Source organism: Poecilia latipinna, unplaced genomic scaffold (genome assembly GCF_001443285.1).
Source record: "Poecilia latipinna isolate Pla-1442-1.1 unplaced genomic scaffold, P_latipinna-1.0 Scaffold229, whole genome shotgun sequence".
NCBI lineage: Eukaryota > Metazoa > Chordata > Actinopteri > Cyprinodontiformes > Poeciliidae > Poecilia > Poecilia latipinna.
In genome coordinates this window covers 215,174-234,890 of record NW_015112845.1, presented here as the reverse complement: position 1 = coordinate 234,890, position 19,717 = coordinate 215,174, and the positions used below count along the sequence as shown (strand labels likewise).

Here is a 19,717-nt window from a genome sequence, read left to right as displayed (position 1 = left end):
AAATTTCTGAGTTGTTTGGTGAAAATTTACTCTTTGTTTTCTATCTCTAATACACTGTGTTTGAAAAACTTCTTGTGAGTTAGTTTTGTCTTATTTAAGTGCACTAAAATATTTACACTAGAAACTAGAGCAAAAAGCCTTGGTAAGATTTTTGTGTTTCTGCAGTTCTTTATTTTCCCATACTAACCAGTGATGGTGGCCTGTGTGGCGTGTCCTGATCCTCGTGGGAAGACTTTCTCGCCGTGAGCGGAACCAGAGATGGGACTGTATTTCACTCGATAACTGCTGACATCAGCCTGACTGTTGGTCCACTCCAGAGTGATGCTGCCATCGGTCTGAGACACAGCCTGCACGTCCGTAGGGGGATCCAGAGCTGAGGGAGCAAAAACACGGAAGTAATTAAAGAAGTAGAGCAGCTTCTGACTTTTTGAGTATTGAAATGTTGCTTTTTTAGCAGTAGCTGATACACCAAACTGAGAGTAAAATCCAGATTCCTACCAACAGCAAGATGAATTGAGTTCTGTGACCAGGTCAGATGTAATGCTCTGATTATTATTATTAATATTATTTTCTTTATTTAATTATCTCTGCGATGTACTCTAAGTACATCGCATATGTCCAATAGGGACAAGAGTGTATAGAAAATGGATGGATGTTCCAATAGGGATATTTTGTCCCAAGTAACTTAATGACTCAGATCTCCACCCACTGAGGTAGAGTTGAGTTATTTTGTGCTTGGTGATAGTTTAGTTTTCCTGTTTCTGTGTTTTAGTTTCCATTCAGTCTTTCATTTAGTATACATACTCTTATCCTCGTTCAGTAAATTTGGTAGAATTGCTTTTTATTCTTGGATTTTTGGTCCTCATCGCTGTCAATGCGCCCACCAATAAAGTATTAAATTTTGTTCCAGGAGGACTTTCATCAGACTATCCCCGTTTTTTTGGGGGGTTTTTTGCACATATTTTAAAAGGTGTTTGCAACTGGATGTCAGCTAACTTCCTGTCTGCCGTTCTGGAGGAAATGCAGAGCAATAACCAGACACTGCTACTGGAGCAATGCCACGGCGTTAGGTTTCTGAGCTGCTGCAAACTGTGGCAATCGGAGACAAAACAAGTAGATTAAAAAAATGCTGCCGTTTACCGATCAGAGTCACAAATCGAGATGGATGAGAAGCGGTAACTAAGGCGATGAAGATCTGGTTGTCAAAAAAAATAGAAGAAGAATAGGAGGATGCACGTGATTAACTACTACACCGTGTCCTCATCTGCTCAAATCGTTTCCCATCTGGTTAGTCTCTGTTACTGTGACGTTTCCTGAAGGCAGAGCGGTTCATTGCTCATAAGCGCTCATAATTCAGGGAGTATTTACTCTTTGGAACCTGTTTTAAGCCTCGACCGAGGATGAAATGGATGAAATATCCAACTTTATTTGAAAATCTTCCATCATTCATTGTTTTAGCTCTTGTTTCTCCAGTATCATTGTGTTGCCACAGAAGAAGTTTGTTTCAGAAACATAGTGCTTACTTTCATATTCCTTAAATGTCACCCCCAAAACACTTAGATGTTTTTAGTCAATGTGTCCATGAAGACACTGGTGTCCTCATGACAGCTAAAGGGTTAAATGTTATAAAAATTAAACACTAGTATTCCACCTGCTCTCTGTTGACCAGGACCTGAATACCTGGGATATGATTGCTATCAAGCATAAATTAAAATGTTGTGGGCATTTTATTTTTATTACCAAACTCTCACCTGTGGTAAACGTGGTGGTGACGGGGTCACTGGTTGTCTCTCCGTGCCTTGAGATGATGGACACGGTGTACTCCGTGTCCGGCCTCAGGTTGTCGGTGTTGTACTGTTTGTCTGGTGGGGAAACGTCCACCGTGGTTTCGTCTGAGGGGTCGGAGCTGGGCATGTAAAACATGGTGACCCTGTCCACCGGAGCCACCGGCAGATACCAGCTGATGAGCGCCGAGGAGTCCGTGACATCCTTCACCTCCACTTGCCTGGGACTGTCGATCTCTGTGGCAGGAGGTCAGGAAGGAGAAACGAAAGTTTTGGCAGTTTGAAATAGAAACAAAGTAAAACAAAAGCGAAAGAGAAAATATCTTAAAAATGTTTAATGATGTTCCAAGCAATAGCTATGTTTCCATCCAATTGTCATTTGAATTTTGAGCAAACTTTTAAAATGTTGCAAAAAAAAAAAAAAGCGAGAAAATATGAATTAGGCGTGTTTCAATCTACCAACCATTACTTTGTCAGATGTTGACATAAACTGTGGCTGTAACCTAATCAGCCATGCAAGGCAAATGTTCGATATGTCAGAACTTATTGGGCAAATAAGTTTCCATCTCCACCTTCAGCACATTAACTCTTTGAAATCACGTCACACAGGCGTAAAACCTTTTTTGCAAATATGTGGAAGCCATTTCATATTTTGCCGTTTCTGTCAAACTTTTCCAACGCAATACGTCAAAAAAAAAAAAAACATTGATGAGGACCTTGTTACTCCTCCCAAAGTGACAATCAAGAAAAGTCAATGGAAAATAGACCTAACTTGACATCTGGCAGACGAAGGAAAGCCTCTGATCCAAAACGGACATGCTGTTATAATGTCGTCCCCTTTCACTCCAGCCTCATGTTTACTACCTGCTAAATCTCCCGTGGTAACATGTAGAGGAGACCTCTGTCATTCATATTTTAGATCCACGTTTTAAAAAACCTCTGGGAGGTTGACGTTCTGAAAACTTTGAGCTCTCTTTTATCAGTCACTTTCTGGGATTTGCGTCAAGTTTCAAGCTACCCAAATAAATGACATCGGCTATGAAATGTGGGGGTCCAGAAATCCAGGGGGCTCCCTCACCGCAGACCTTAAAAACCATAAATGGCTTTGCCAGACACACATCTGAAGATGTTTGGCCTGGCAGGATTACCATTGCGTAAGGGCCTTGGAAGGATTTTATAACATCTAGTATTGGGTATTGGAGCAATAAAAAAGTCACTTAACAGATGATAGCAGCTACAAAGAAGAAAAATTACAGGTACGATGTAGCCTTGTGAACTAATCAGAACCAACATAGATTTCCTGTTGTAATTCTTCTCATTATTATGGAATTTCACTCAGCAACATCAATTTACTTTTTGTCAGCCTTTAAAGACGCCTGGTAACTCAATACTTTTACTAAGTGCCAAGAGCTCTTTATAACACCAAAGTGCTTTCGCTGAATGATTAAACCCTTGCACTGATGAGGACCTTAGAAACCTACTGGTGGTGACAGTTTTGGATGTTTGGGGGCCTCTGGTGTTGTTCTTTACGATGCTGATGGAGACTTCATACTCCTGTCCCGGTCCGAGCCCAGACTGGAGGAAGTCGGTTTGGGAGGGTGGAAGGACGCTCACGACTTTTCCGTTTTCTTCTTTCTGCAGAGAAAGGCAAAACAATGGAATAAAAGAAAAAAATATCCTCCAGAGAGAACAAACTAAATTTATGACTGCAGCAGTTACTGAATAGTTCATATCATCTGATGAATACAAAGTACTCATATCTTAAAGAGATGCTTGACGGGAAAACATCAAAAGAAATTGAAGACAAGCATGCATGGGGACAAAACACAAGCAGTTTTTGCACTTACACTAATATTTGCATTTGTGAAAGGGAATCATGCTGTATTATCTTGTGTCGCAGTAACATAAGGCTGCAAACAGCCTGCTCTTTTTATGTGGATCTGCATCAGTTTTCACTAATCATTCAAAGTGAAAAGATGCTGATTTCTATAACTTGCATCTGAGCAGGCATCTAACAGCGAAGGAGCAGAAGAAACTTAAAGGTCAGTAAAAGGACAGCCTATTTAAAATGGAATACAAGCGAACAGAGGATAGAAAATCAAAAGCTCTGACTTATCAGCCGGCACAGTCATTTTCCTTCAAAGCATGTCTAGCTCAGATTCCTAGCAGCGGGTTTAGCTGACATCCAGATTTGCCCTCAGTGAGGGTTATTTTTTTTATTTTTTTTTTCATGTCAAAGCAAATTTAATGGTTAGCCCTGACATAAATCTTTTATGCTGAAGTTTTGAAAAAGCTGGCACAGCTTATCGCCTCTCACTTTTTCCATGACGGTTATTAAACAGGAAGGGGAGTCTTAAGAGAAGCAGCGGGCATACTAACCGTGTTGCGGAAATAAATCTCCCAGCTGTCAAAGGAAATGTCCAGCTGGTCCCAGACAACTTCGACAGAGGTTTCTCTCACTGACTTGAATCTTAAACCTTCTGGTTGTGGGAGATCTGCCAAAATGGAGGGAAAATAGTTAGTCCTTTATTTTTTTTTTTTTACCCCAGATGCAAGTTTTAAATAGTTAGCGCAGCAAAAATTGTGACGTACCTGTAACCACTCGTGCGCTGACAGGAATGCTCCTCTTGTTGCTCAGGACCGCGTAGACGCTGATCAGGTATTCAATGCCAGGTTCGAGCTCTTTAACGGTGGCAGCAGTTTTATCTCCAGGAACAGTGAACTCCATGAGGAGACCCCCGGGACTGGTGGGCACATATGTGATGAGGTACTCTGTGACCAGCATCTCGTTGTTCCAGGACAGGTCCACGGTCTCGGTGCTGACTTCCCCGACAGTCAGGGTCTTAGGAGGAGACACTGGAATAAAGCAAAAGAAAAAGGATGTTGTGGTTTTGTTTTCAGATGGTTTCTCATGCTCTGTGTGTCGGCGAATATCCATTATGTGGCAGTAATGCAAACTCCAGACATACAATCTGGACGTGGTGTGACAAAAAAGACAAACCAAGAGCCTATTTTACATTCACCAAAAACAGTTTAGTGGGTAGTGACTAAGAATAGAAGGAAATCACATCACCCTGAGTTTGATTTTATATTCTCTTCAAGTTGACACGTGGAAACTCTCAGAAAGTAAAACAGCAGAATCCTTCTCTGTGTGTGTGTGTGTGTGTGTGTGTGTGTGTGTGTGTGTGTGTGTGTGTGTTAACATTAGGAGCTTCTCACCTTCAGAGCAGTCCTCTCCGATGTACCCCTCATCGCAGAAGCACTGGCCATTCACACAGCGGCCCTTATCCTGGCAGTTGTTGATGCAGCTCAGGTCTGCACAGCTCTCCCCTTCATATCCACTCTCACACAAACACCTCCCGTTGACACAGCGCCCCCTGTTGTTGCAATTGTCCGGACAAGCCAGCACAGAGCAGTCATCTCCCGTGTAGCCCTCCTGACAGAAGCACTTGCCGTCCAGACAGTGACCGCGTGCCAGGCAGTCATTGGGACAAGCTTTCTTGCCACAGTCTTCCCCGCTAAACCCTTCGTCGCAAACGCATTGCCCATCGACACAACGACCGCGGTTTCTGCAGTTGTTCGGGCAACTCAGTTGACTGCAGTCGTCGCCGACGAAGCCTACGTGGCACACGCAGCGTCCTTTGATGCACTCCCCACGGCCGTAGCAGTTTGATGGGCAGATGCGTACGCTACAGTCTTCACCCGCAAAGCCTTCGTCACAGACACACTGGCCATTGACACAGCGCCCCTTCAGCCGGCAGTTGTTCGGACAGGAAAGCTCGGCGCAGTCGTCTCCATGGAACCCGACATCACAAGAACACCGTCCGTTGATGCACTGACCTCTATTGTTGCAGTTATTCAGACACGCAAGCTGGCTGCAGTCCTCACCTTGATACTCTGAGTCACAGATGCAAAGTCCATTGAAGCACGTTCCTCTGCCATTGCAGTCATTCAGGCAGGTGAGCTGGGAGCAGTCTTCACCGCTGTACCCAGCAGTGCAAATACATTTGCCGTCAACACAAAACCCATTGCCGCGGCAATTGTTGGGGCAAGAGTGTTCTCCGCAGTCCTCCCCGCTGAAGCCCTCATCACAGTGGCAGGTGCCGTTCACACAGCGTCCGCGGTCGTAGCAGTCTTTGGGACAGATGAGTTCGGAGCAGTCAAAGCCCGTCCAAGGTTCGTCACACACGCAGTCTCCCTCCTCACAGCGACCGCGGCCCAGGCAGTTGTTCAAGCACCGGCTCTGAGAGCAGTCTTCGCCAAAGAAACCATCGGAACAGACACAAACGCCTCCCACGCAGTGGCCGTGGGCTCCGCACACCACATGGCAGGTCTCGAGGGCACAGTCGTCTCCGGCGAAGCCCTTATAGCACACACATTTTCCGTCCACACAGCGGCCACGGTCCTGGCATCTTCCAGGACACTCGGCCTCAGTGCAGTTGGGTCCCCTCCAGCCAGGATCGCATATGCAACCACAGGTTTCAGAGCTGTAGTTTCCATGGCCATTGCAGTACGGTTTGGTTCCCAACTCACCTATACAGAAAAAAAAGGACGAAGAAATTGATTTGCAGAGTGTCTCATCGCATTGGCACAACATTTCACCACAAGGTTTATTAAAATGTAATTCATGAGATGTTGGGCCGTACTTTAGAGACAGAGTTACACTCCCACAATAAAATCTAAATCACTCCAAACAGATGAATCAAACAGATGTACTTCATACTGAGGGAGACTCAGGGGATTATGCGATATATCTGAAAAGCTCTTTTCATTGTGAAATTTCAACAAATACAGTAATCTATTTCTTTGCTGGGTGACACTCCTACCTGTGAGCTGCTCACTGCTGCATTGATCCCTCAAAGCTGAAACTTCTCCTTCAAGCATCTCCAGGCGGCTCAGGAGGTCCTTCAGGCCTGGAAAGTCATCGGTGCAACCGCAGGCCTGCCGAGGTATGTTAATGCGATGGGTGAACACAATCTGGTTTTCCCCATTAAGTGTATGTTCGGTGACATGATGGGCCGGAGGGACCGACTCTACGTCTTTGGGATGGACCTGTGTGTCCTCTGATGCCTCCAGGTCCACCGAGCACAGGGAACTTGCAGGAACGTTGATGTTATAAACATGGCTGAAAACCATTGGGTGGCCTACACTGGGAAGGGTGGCATTGTGTTCTGCGTGGGGAGAAAGAGTCTGTCGTCGATGGCGGAGGACTTTCTTGACAAGCCCAGCAGTCGATAAACTCATCAAAGTAAACAGAAGAAGGCAGCCCAGAAGACTTTGTGCGCCCATGATAGATGTCGGGCAAGATACGGGTGAAAAGATATCTGTTTGGACCTGTGACCTGAGGGGCAATCCTGGCTCCAGTGGACAGTCTGAAAAGACCAAAGGTAAAGTGCAATTGCGTAAATTTGTCAGTACAATGAAAGCATTACGACTGCACAGTAGAGACTAAAAGAAACGATAGTCTGGTAAAAGTCAGCCCCTTGTTCTGTGCTTTGGTTTGTACAGCTACGAAGCTAACCAGAATTTGCCTGTACTTTAATCAACTATGCCCCACTGTGAACGGAAATGCATCAAGCTCTTCAAGGCGGCTGTTCATGTTAACTCAGGCAGACTACAATTCTAAATTAGCACCTTTTTGTTATGTAGGGAATGACTATTCAGCATTTATTAATAAGTTGACTGACGTGACACCAGTATATAGCAGAATAGCATAGGTTGAACTAGCACAGATGAAAATTTGAATTGTGATTAGAGACACCAAAGCAATAGAAAAACTGGAATTGAAATCTTTTCAAAAAAACAAAGGTCCCCCTCTTTCACCATTTTCAAAAATTACACTGAAGCAGCAAGTCGTTTTCACCGACAAATGCTGGAGAAAATTATGTTCAGCTTGACAAACATATCTCTAAACAACATTTCTGAATCATCACCGGTTAATTTTCAGAAGTCAAAGCAAAAACGAAAATCAAAGAATTTCAAATGGTATTACAATATGCATAGCAACTCAAAAGGCAGAGTAAAATTTTAATGAGGTTTAATTTTGCAACAAGTGACAGACAAATAAGTTAGGAAGGAAAAGATTTTCAGTCCACGGTAAGGTTTTTATCTGCAAACAATATCTGCATGGTAGTTTGCTGAACATCCTTTGTCTTATATTTTACTGCTTGGACCAGTAAACCAGCAGCAAATGCTTCCCATTTTGTAATATGGGTAAGCTAAGCAAAGACTACTATGTCTGCACACTTTGTGTGCATCCACAGGCTAAAGTGAACGATGTTTGGGGCTATCAATGTCAAAACAAACCACAGATACATAATAGAAAATACATTTTGAGCATGCTGGAAAATGTTATGCATCCCTAAAAATGTCTCAAGGCGAAAGAATCCACAGCTGTGCTGGCACGTCAGCGTCTTATGGATTTCACGCGTGAATGTAGAAATGTCTCAGCTGTTTTGATTCAGCAGAACTTACAATTACAGCAGGGGAAAAATAGTTTAAAAAAAATCCTAATTCACTCCATCCACTGATGCACCCACAAGTTTTTTGTTTCTTTTAACACCTGGACAACGACAACACCCTGATTCGGAGGAGTCGAGCAACAAGCTCCTGCTGCACCGTGGGAAAACCTTGTAATGAGTTTCTTCAGCATTTGAGTAATGACAGATGACTGAAAATGGATAGAGAAGCCCATTGTGATGAATGACCTCTTCCTCATGACTGGAAACAGCTTCCCTCAGGTTTTTTTTTTTAGGTTACATGACAACCGACGATGATGCTGTGTGAAACATTTTATCCTCAATCTGTCTGCGAATGACATTGAGACTGGTTCTTACAGTCTGCTGCTTTGTCTGGTAGACATGTTACTCCTTTACATCAAGCTGCATATTGGCAGAGCTTTAAGGATTGTGTCATGTCTTTTTTCTTATTAGTCTCATCTGTTCAGAAGAACTAAAAGAAAAACCCTTGTAGACAGAGGACCAGTACCTGCACTTTTATAAAAAATAAAATAAAAAAGGACCATGATGTGCACCTGGGTTGAGACTGACTCGTATGGGTACAATTGGGAACTTCAACAAAGAAAAACATCTTCAGACGATTTTACTGAACGTTTGTTGCATCTCCGTTGCCATGACAGTAAACTTGTATGTCTTGCCTCTTCTAAATTTGAAAAGACATTATTATACCACAGGGACACAAACACTCCAAACAGTTCCTCACGAACACGAATCCAAAAAAAAAAAAAAATCCAAAAAAAAAAAAAATAATAATCTAAGTCTTTTCCACATCCTTTTTATGAGAAATCCAAAAAAGCCAAAACCATGCCATTCCTAAGGCTTTACAGTTCAGCAGGAAATGCGAATTTAGACCAAGTAAAAATCCACACAACAGTGAGTGAAACATTGAAATGAAAAAAAAGAAAAGCCTCATAAATTTCAAATAAACTTGTGTAATCTCTGTACTGGGATGAGTTCAGGGGAAACTCATCCCAGTACCAGAGTTTCCCCTAAACATTTAATCTGACAATCAAATATGAATATATTTCTTCCAAAATGTGAGGAAAATTGGTTGTGCTGAATTTTCCTGCAAGGACCGCCAAAAAATTTACTGTCGAGGAAAGACAATACAGCAGAGGGAGAAGAGTTTCAGGCTGTGGAGATCTTTGAATTTACCTCGAGTCTCATTATATGGTGATGAGAAAAGAATGAAACCACTTTCTTTCCCATCGCACCATGGTGCCTATAAAAACCTCTCCTCAGTCTCATCTTTTTTTTTTACTGTACTCATCATTGGTGTCACCTCCCTGGCACCATTGCCAGCATTTCTGCTATTCTTTACATTTAACAACAGATATAAAAAAAAAATATATTGGAGTTTCACAATTTCTCACACATCTGGTTGAATGGCCTGGGATGTGAGTGAAAGCTGTAAATCTAAAAACTTGGTTCTGAAGTATACATTTTTGGATCCCCCTCTAGAAAAAACATTACCGCAACAAAGATAATTTGTGGTCCTCAAGGTACAGAACAGATCCCATAAAGTCCCCAGGAGGGCTCCCATTGCATGGGTTTGGATGCAGTTCACTCCTGATTTTGGACTTTGCTTGCATAACGCAAAAACATGTTTTATTAGCTCTTTTGGCCAAATATAAAATGAGGAAAATATTCACGAATGTCTTACGTGCATCGCTGAATATTTACTGTGTGGCAGACATGATGGAAGTAAATTTTGGTCTGAAGAGCTTTCATACGAGTTGTAAAGTTATCCAAGTGGAAGGCAAAGTTATGTAATAGGAATGAGGTAATAAATAAAATCTAAACAAGCAAAATATTAACTTTGTAAGTCAGAAAATTCCATAAGGTGTTCTTACCTGACTTTCTAAAAAACGTAGCTGTTTTTGTGATATAGATAAATTAGACAGACATTTAGCTAGATAGATAGCTAGAGCGAAGCTAGATAGGCAAGAACAGAGCTAGCTACAATGAAGATAGCCAGATAGTTAGCTAGATAGAGCGAAGCAAGCCAGCTAGTTAGCTAGCTATAAAACATTGTGGCTAAACAATAATCACAAGACATGTTGGAAGCTTGTATTTGCTAACCTGGCTTTTCATGCTGCTAGCTTCTTCTTCTCTAAATGCTCTTCTAGCTCATGTTGCAAGAGTCCTTTCTCTATGCTAACATATGACTGCTCCGGCAGACGAAGGTAGCACCATGAACTAGACTTGAGGAGGTTCATATAAGGAAGCAGTGTTTTTGCGGCGATGCCTTAACACATCTGCAGGTGTGACCCCAATTAAGAAAACTATCTCAAGCTAACAAACGCATTACAACAGAGGGGGGCTTTCGCTAATAAAAAAAAGTATTGACCTTTTGCACCTGGTCATGCTCTCTGGAACTCTGTGGTGTGAATTCAGGCAAAGCTTGGGATTTGATCTACGTGTCAGGAGGGAGCAGGTATGGCTCGGTTTCTTAGCTGGTTAATTCCAACTTTTATAAATGAGTCCCAACCAGGTCTGTTATGTTCACAGACAAATTACCTTGAGTAGAACAAGTAGGAGCCTTGAATAAACTGGCACAAACAACTGGAAAACTATTTAAGTTGCTATTTTCAATACTCCTTTCCCTCACGACGTCCATCATGGCGCCTGGTGTGATTAAGTGACAGTTGCAAAGGGTCAGTAGAGTTAGTGCAAATTTCTCACTCATTATTCTACCATTAAAGCTGCAGTATGTAACTTTTACTAAAAATATATGATTTTTACATCTTTGTTAAAACTGTCACTATGTTGTGTGACAGTTTAATATGAGACAGATAATCTGTGAAAAGATGGATCTCCTTCACCTCCTCCTAGTGCTACTATTGCACAATTATTATGCTTCATTTACCACTTATGAAGTTCTTCCTGTCAGCAATCGGAGGTTTATTTCTCCCATGACTGTGACTCTGGCTCCTTGCTGAAGCTCCTGCAGTGCATGTAGCATACGCACCAGGCGGAAAGCCAAACTGACCACAACACATATGTAGAAATCATGTTTCCATCCATTTAACCTGTAGCAGTATTAGAACTGCATGACAGCGTAATCACGGCCTCTTCAGCTGCCTGGTTTTCACAACAGTTCTTCGTAGCTTACAGCCTTAACACATTTTAAAAACATCCTCCAAGTTTAAAGTTTGTAGAAAACGAGAGACACAAAAAGAATAGATATTGCTATAATCCAAATTTAAGGGAATCACTTGGTTGTTTTATGAAGCAACTGCCACTTTTCAGAGACACGCAGACACTGTGTTTATGTGACGTTTCTGGACAGTGTGTGCAAGCATCGGTTGTTGCAGTAAAACTCCCCAGAATGCATCATTCAGAGCAGAACGGGGTGAACCAAGGACATCTTTTTTGACGCTCAGACATGGGAAGACAATTTTGGGAGAAAAACTGAAGCTCTAATATAACCTGAGCATTAAGCTATAATCCATTCACCGTAGCTTTAGTGCCTTTTCCCCCCATGTTGGCAGCATCAGGGAAAGTTTCCCACGTGGAAAAAATAAATAAATATTGGGAATTTTGGCTGTGGACTGACGACATCTGTTTTGCAAAGTCAAGGAGAGAAAAAAAAAGAAACTCCATGAAGGTGCTTGTCATGTATCCAGACAGAGAAAAGAAGGTTAATATCAAATTACAAACCGCAGGGGCGCTTCGGTCACATCTGCACAATCGGTTCCTATGAGTGACGCAGCGCTGACACACACACAACCCGCGGCACGCTTCCGGCCCAACACACTCCTCGTTGGAAACACTGAGTGTCGGGGACCCGGTGGTCAGCAGAAAACAAGTACTGCGCTTGGTTTTCTGTGGGTTTGTTTGTGCACATTTGTTTAGTTTCCATGCATTTGGAAATCCACATCCTTTTAACATCTGGCACAGCTGGAAACGATCTCGCGCCGCTTAACAGGAGCAGTCGCTGCGGCCGATGTAACGATAGAAAACAATGCAGCAGCTGATTACCTGATAAGTTTCAACCGGGCACGCCTGGATGACAAACATCCTCAGAGGAGGCGAGAAGTTTTTAGCCGTTTTTGGAAAACTGTCTACAAAATTGGTGACTAACGCCGTTTGAATCGTAGTCAGTACTTTGCAAACGATTCATTCCTTTTGAGTGTTTTTCACGCTTTTGCAACATCACAACCACATTCTTCATTGGATTTTACGCGATAAATCAGCATAAAGCCGTGTGTAATCTTTCCCACAATCTGTTGCTCCTAGTGCTAACTAGAAACAACCAATCAGAGCCAGGAGGCGGGTCTTAGTGCTGTCAATCACCTTCGTATAACCCTACTTAACCCGATTGTTCTCTGACAGCTAGCCTGCCGTGAATGCAAAGGCTAGTTAGCATGGCCACTGATGATGGCAGATAAACAGTTCCTGTAAACCTGTAAGTAGTGTCTCCACCATTAGCACATTTGGCAGCACATAGACAAGCCTGATTGACAGCACTGAGACCCTTCCCCTGGCTCTGATTGGTTGTTTTTGGTCAGGAGTGTTGCATTTTTTTAGACAGCAGTATCAGCTGTGGGAGGAGATGGAGGACCTAAAATATTTTCAGTTATAAAAAAAATTATTTTTCATAACTTACAGGTTACAGACAGTTTTAACAAATATGTTTTAAAAAAACTCTTTTTTTGTACGAGTTATAGACTGCACGTTTAAATCCGTCTTGGTTTGTGTCTACCACACGTCTAAAAGTTGCCTCATCCTTTTCGCAAACGACTTTAATCTCCGGTCAGTTTGGCTGAAAATCATATACAAAAAAAGCCATTTTTAATTCACCCGCAATTTCTGAAACAAATTTCAGCCTGGATTTTTTCCAGATCACTCAAACGAGTGACTTGGCTTTGACTTAAAGCATCTGATTATACCTCTGACTGCATGTTTATGGCCGTTTTGCCATGGGAAGGTGAACCTCTGCCCCAGCGCCAGCTCTTTTTTCCAGTCTCAAACAGGTTTTCATCCAGGATCTCCCTGTATTTGTTGTGCTGTGTGGGACTTTGATGCGTGTAATGAGCCACACATGGTTTATTTTTCTGTTCAAACTTTCCGAGTGTTTAATTAGGTTCAGTGTTTTGGTTTTCCTGTGCTTTGATATTTTTCTGTTTCCTTGCGCTCAATTTCGTTCAGTCTGGTCACATTCCTCCCTCGGTTTCCTCAGCCCCTCGACACCAGCAGTTTCTCCGTTTATTGTACTCACATTGGTTCCCATGTTGATAATTACCACCCCACCTGATAATGTGATCATTCATCATTGTTCCTGCGATTCCGGTTGTTTTCCCTTCATGTTTTTACTGTGAAGTATTTTCCTTATCAGGCGTCATTTTCGCCATTCACCTGCCTACATCAGAATTTGAGCTTGCTCAGCTCCGTACAATTAGCTTTCCCTGAGTAAAAATAATCCACAGAGCATAATGCAGCCACTACCGTGTTTCACAGTGCGGCTGGTGTGTTCATAGTTGGGTGAGGATTTATTCTTCTTGCAGACAAAAGTTTGCCTCTGGGATAAACGTGTAGCAATAAGCAATAAATCAATTAATCACATGATGCATTAAAAAGGACTTAGATCATTTGTATTCTGATATTTTATATTTTTGATTCCAGACTTCATAATCCATTTTCTTTATGGTTTTGGTAGTGTGTGCTTTTTCTTTAGCATTTTTGATCTCTTTGTTTATTTTTTTTATTATCATTTTATTAGATATTTAAAATATCTTTAAGTTTCCGCATTATTTATTATCTTTTTAATTGAAATTAGACCACAAACTTGCAGTATTATGCCATTATCAATATATTCTGGGCCAGACTTTACATATGGGCTAACAGAGGCAGTAGCCCAGGGCGCAAAGTTTTGGGGCGCCCCAAAGATCTGGAATGTTTTTGTAATGTTGTTGTATCTAATAGAAAACTCTTATATGAAGTTTGTCTTTTTAATGTTACATTTCTACAAATTAATACAATACAAAAATATATGAAAATTCTGAACGTACAGCACATCTGACATGGGACTTTCTAAACCTGCTGATGTATAGACCTACTTATTAATGTTTTTTTTTTTTATGAGTGAATAGTTTATTTATTTATTTTTTGTATTTATTTTGGCACCAAAGTCAGCTCTGTCCCCGGAGCCCTCATCCTTCTAATCATGGCCCTAACCCTAAGGATTGAAAATCATCTCAAGATAACGATATTATCATTTATCGCAATAATTACTGGTATAATTTATCGTCCGGTAAAATTTGCCATCATGACACTGGGACAAAAATAATGCGTACAATCAGATCCGTCTTCATGAACCTGTTTGATGACTGTTATTCTCAAACCAACCCTCACAGAGCTGTCTATTAGCAAATTGCACTTGATTTTATTAAGTGTGTCAGAGTAAAGGGGGCTCAACTCAATTGAATTGGAAATACTCCTGATATTTCTTTGTAAAAATCATAGAGAACCATGCAAGCTTTTTTTCCCCACTTCAAAATTATTTGGTGTCAATTTGAAGCGGAAAATAATTTTCTTGGACTAAAATGTGATTCCACTAAATATCAGAAGAAACGCTTCTAGAGCTGAAGGTCGTACGCTGAAACAGAGACTGGTATTACATAACACAACGCTCTGTTGAAAGTGCCTCTAAAAAGAAACAGATACACTTTAAAAAAAAAAGAAAAACCTCCTTCACCTTTTTGCAGCCTGTTGCAGTCACTCCTAACCAGAAGCTGAGGAATAATCTAAACACCTTCAACAGGAAAAACATGGAGGTGTGTGAAGGTGAGTTACGATCTGCCCTCCTGATGCCCCCCGGGTGTCTGGAATGTGTTTAGGAGCTGAAACCCATCTGGGGATCTGGAGGTTTGGAGGGGTTGGGGGGATGTGAGCTCACATCTTAGGGATCCAGGCTCACACCAAAAAGCTCCCCTGGCTCCTCTGTGGGAAACAGAAATCTACGCTAATGGACAGGACTTAAAAGAAGAAACGATTATGATTCTCATCAGTTGAGCGTGAACTGGAACCTGTGACTCAAACTTTCCACCAAAAATATAATAAAAAATCTCAAATCAATCACATTTGGACTTCAATTCAGCTCAACTAAAATGGACTTGATGGGAGAAGGTGTTTTTTTTCCCCTCTCTCTGATTGCTGCCCACTTTTTATTTCATTTCATTTCAGCTTCATGGTGGGGGGAAAAAAACTGGATTTGGTGAATAATGAAGCTGCAAAATCTCAGCAGATGGGGGGATTTCATGACTCCCCCCCCACGCGACATGCACTGATTTTATTTGATCTTTCCAGGAACTGAAGTCAAACTTGACAACTTGTGCACCCAGTAGGGGCAAAAACTGGAAAATAGAGATCTCTTCTGCACATCTGCAACATCCGAAACAATAGGAAGCTCTTTTGTTTTTTTTTTTTTTGCTCTTATGTATTATGAATGTCTCTTCTTACCTGTGTTTGGTGTGATCAGATCAGATTTTCTGCATTCAACACGTGGAGCTCCTCCAGATTCCTTCCTATTCAGCTTGGCTTTCTTGAGGGGAAAGGAGGATAAGAAGAAGAAGAAAGGAGGATGCTTCGCTCCGTCTTCCGTCGCTGCTCCGAGCAAGGTGGCAGACAGCTCTGTCAATCCTCCCTCAGCCAGAGCTCCTTATCTTCCCTCAGCGCTCACAGCTCAGGCTGGGGCTCAGCTCCGATTCTGACAGGGAGAGTGAGTCAAAGAGAAAAAAAAGGAAAAGAAAAGAAAAGCAGAGAGAGAGAGAGGGAAAGAGAGGGAGAATTGGTGTGGGAGGAAATGTCTTTTAAAGCCTGAGGAGTGTTTAGGTCAGACACGAATTGCTTTTTAAACTCCAGCCCCTTAAATAGCCATCATTCTCCCTCCCTTCTTGCTGTTTTTTTTTGCCACCCTGTCCTTCCCTCTCCGTCTCCCTCCGCTGCAGCTAATGGGTGCAGAGCTGGCCTGCTGCCTCTAAATGAGATGCCACTGTTACCGGGAGTCATGACAGGAAAAGAGTGGACCTTGTGGTTGTGTAGGAAAATTAGAGGCGGAGTGTGGGGGGGGGAGAAAGGAGAGCAAAATGAGAGAGGAAAGTCGAGGAAAGGCTGCAGACAGCATGGCAGACGTCTACCTTCAGGCGATTTTACTTTATTATAATGATGTGGGATTGTCTGACTTGATGATTAAAGCAGGGAAGTGTTTGTAAAGTTTACTGAAACCGTTGTTGTCTACAGTGGATAAGAAGCTCAAATCTGCAGGGTTTTAATGATGTAAGAGAACCAAAATGGCCTTTTCTTACGTTTAATTAAAGCTCAAAAACAAGGCGAAATCTCTTCATCTCTATCTCTAAAAGATTTTTGTTTTTCGAGTTCCTGAGCATGCCGTGGTATGACAGCGAGTTAGAGCCACTGAACATAGAAGAAAAAGAGTTAGTTTACGCCAACCCCCCCCCACAAAGAAAAACTTTTTTACATCTCGGGAGTCACGTGATCAACATCCGGACGCTTCCACTGGTGCAAACCATGAAGAAGATGACAGGAAGTGATTGGAGTCTCATGGCTGGTGTGTTGTTTTTTGTAAGGTTTTATTGGCTGTAGTGGCCTTTATTTGATAGTTAGGTGACAGGAAAGTGGGTAATGAGAGAAGGGGAAGACATGCGTCAAAGGTCGCCAGGCTGGGAATCAAACCTGGGACATCCACGTCGAGGACTGAGGCCTCCATATGTGGGCTGTGCTTAACCCCTGCGCCACCACAGCACAACTCCTGGTGTGTTTTTTAATGACTTATCGTGTGAACTCACTTATTCACGTGGGAGTTTAATTGCTTTTATTATTTCAGGGAGACACCGTAATTGTGTAATGTAGTTTTTTTTTTTCAGCAGGACCTCGACAGAGATTTGCGCACATTTGTAAAGGAAACGCAGCTACGTCCAGTTCCTGAGAACCGCTCCTTTCTCTGGACATGAGACAGCCGTCACACACAGACGGCGTTTAGAAGAAATACCAGCAGAGACACTGGCGTCCCTGCAACAACTCAAAAAGTGCAACAACCTGTCACAGGAAATGCTGGTCATGTTCTACATGGCCATTACTCAGTCTGCCCTGTGTTCATCTGTGACTGTGTGGTTTGGCTCATCCATGAAACAGGAAGGGCCGGACGGCAATGAGCAGTCATGTCTGGAAAGAGGGAGTTTATCTGTCCTCCGTCCAGGACTTGAACAAATCTGGAATCAGGAAAAAGGGGAACTAACGTCTCTGCAGACCCCACACATGCTGGACACAAACCGTTTATCTTCAGGTTGGCGATACACAAAACCCAGCTGCTTTCTGACGAACAAACCGATACCATACATGAAACTTTTGGATCAAAATCAACAAGTTAAAGGAAAGTTGAAAGAACTAAAATCAAGCACATAAAGCAATGCTATTATTTTCTTCCCCTTTTTTTCTTTTTTGTAGAACAGGGATAATATTCATTGTAGATCCAAAACTTCAAAATGATTTTACACATGTGTCGTAGTAAAAGAAAGGCATCCGTCTTTCAAATAGTTTTGACCTCAGTTGAACAGATTTATCTGCAGCTATAAAAACAGGATTTCTTTCAAAATGCTCACAATATTTATCCAAATTGAATGAAACTTGTGTTGCACTTAATTTACATAGTAAGGAAATTACATCTGTCAGTTACGATTATTATAAATTATGTCGGTAACATTTTACTCTGACTATAAATAATTTAAAAAAAGGCTCAGTTTGCTTCAACCTGTGATGGATGAGGCAAATTCTTAGCATGTTTTAATCACAGCCACACAAATCAGTCCAAGGGCCACAAATGGCCCCAGGGCCGCCTTTTGGACCCCCCTGCCATCCATATTTGCTCTTCCTTTCTTTACACATGCATGTTTCAAAGAAAGGAAAAATAAAAATGCATTTGAAAACATGCAAAAAGTTCTGAGATTTTTTATTTTAAAAAAAAAATCTTTTTTATTTTTATTTTTTTTTTTTTACACCAATTAAAGGGATGTGTAGACTTTTTACCCGGCCAAAAAGACAGCAGTTCCTCTCCAGCTCTGTTACATAAGGTGAAGCTAAAGTTCATCCTCTCAGTATGGAGCGTGCCTCCTCCTGGTTGCACTGTTTCGGTTTAATCTGATAAATCACTGACAGACTGAAATCCATCTCTGGCTCCTCAAGGAAACATTTTTCCTCTCCTTGCTCTGACACTTTCTTTCTTTTTTCTTTTTTTCTCATGGATACATCTCAATTTACCAGATGGGCTGAGCGAAGAGCGGATGCATTCTTTACGTTGAACAACCCCGGCCGTGTCAGTTCCTGGAAATAATAAAAAAAAGAGGAAAAAAGCAGGATGCTCCACGGTCTGTAATGATATCACTTTTTGGAAGCTCAGTTGGTGTAAACAGATGATGCTCCTGCATTTAGTTTATTCCAAAAGTACGAGGGAGTCGATTCAGCCAAGAGAGTGTGGTTATGCGCTCGCTCATCTACATTTTATCTATTATTTATAGGAACTCCGACTGTAAACAAGGCCTCCCTGCGAGATAACGTTGGGAACTGTAATTTTTGCTGCTTTCTCCACCCGAAATGTAGGAAAAAAAATCCAAAATGACAAACCTGAAGGAAAGAGAAACGTGGGCGTGGAATAAATCCAGATTAGGCTAATGGCACACAGGAGCTAAGTAGCTTTGTCAGTTTGCATTGCAAGAAGGACGAGAAACACGAGAAGCGCCTGGAAAATGAAGCAAAATGTCGCACGTTGAGAAAGTATTCACACCCAGAACTTTTTCTTAAGAATTTTCTCACTTCACAATAACGAGTTTTGTTTTTTCTTCCTATTTTTCAGCTTTAAGCGACGGCACAGTCAGTGGACTAAATGGGGGAGTTCTCTTAACCCGTCTTTCATATCTAGCTTCACTGACAAGACAGCAAGAGAGAAAGACAGAAAAAAGAAAGAAAACGAGACAAAAAGAAAGAGACAGAAAACCAGACACAAAGACAAAGAAGAGAGGAAACAAAAAGGAAAGAGAGAAATAAATTTGGTTTGAAAGTTTTCTCCAAACTAAAAGACAGAACTCTGCAGTGGTTGTTTTCTGTTTAGCATTTCCGTCCAATGGTTCGATGTCTCTTTTAACTCCACGGTCCACCAAAACATACATTAAAAATTGCACTTGTAATATGACAAAATGTAAAAGAATAAAAAAAAATTAAAATTCAAGGATGGTTTGGATGCTTTTCAGAGCTGCTGAATATGCAGCTGAAGTCAAATTCAAGCACGTCTTTTCAAACAAGGATCGATTTTTCAATCCCGACTCTGAAACCGTCTCTTTAACTCCACAAGTCCTCATGAAGTAGTCTGAAGAAAATTCAAATTCTCAAATTCTCAAATTC

At 41.8% G+C, this 19,717-nt stretch overlaps 1 protein-coding gene across 8 annotated transcripts in view; it reads right to left on the bottom strand.

Annotated features, from left to right (window-relative positions):
• Positions 1-19,717, bottom strand: part of tnca (tenascin Ca) — a 67,787-nt gene that overhangs the window by 26,050 nt on the left and 22,020 nt on the right. The window contains exons 2-9 of one of the 8 annotated variants that reach the window (XM_015032046.1): positions 15,767-16,013; positions 6,611-7,156; positions 5,004-6,317; positions 4,377-4,640; positions 4,164-4,279; positions 3,266-3,419; positions 1,752-2,021; positions 188-373 (exon numbers count right to left, since the gene is read on the bottom strand). In XM_015032046.1, coding sequence (XP_014887532.1) covers positions 188-373; positions 1,752-2,021; positions 3,266-3,419; positions 4,164-4,279; positions 4,377-4,640; positions 5,004-6,317; positions 6,611-7,073 — 2,767 coding nt within the window. In that variant the 5' untranslated portion in view covers positions 7,074-7,156; positions 15,767-16,013. Of the gene's footprint in view, positions 1-187; positions 374-1,751; positions 2,022-3,265; positions 3,420-4,163; positions 4,280-4,376; positions 4,641-5,003; positions 6,318-6,610; positions 7,157-15,766; positions 16,433-19,717 lie in introns of those variants that run through there. The other 7 variants (XM_015032045.1, XM_015032047.1, XM_015032048.1 and 4 more) reach the window with 7 other exon arrangements.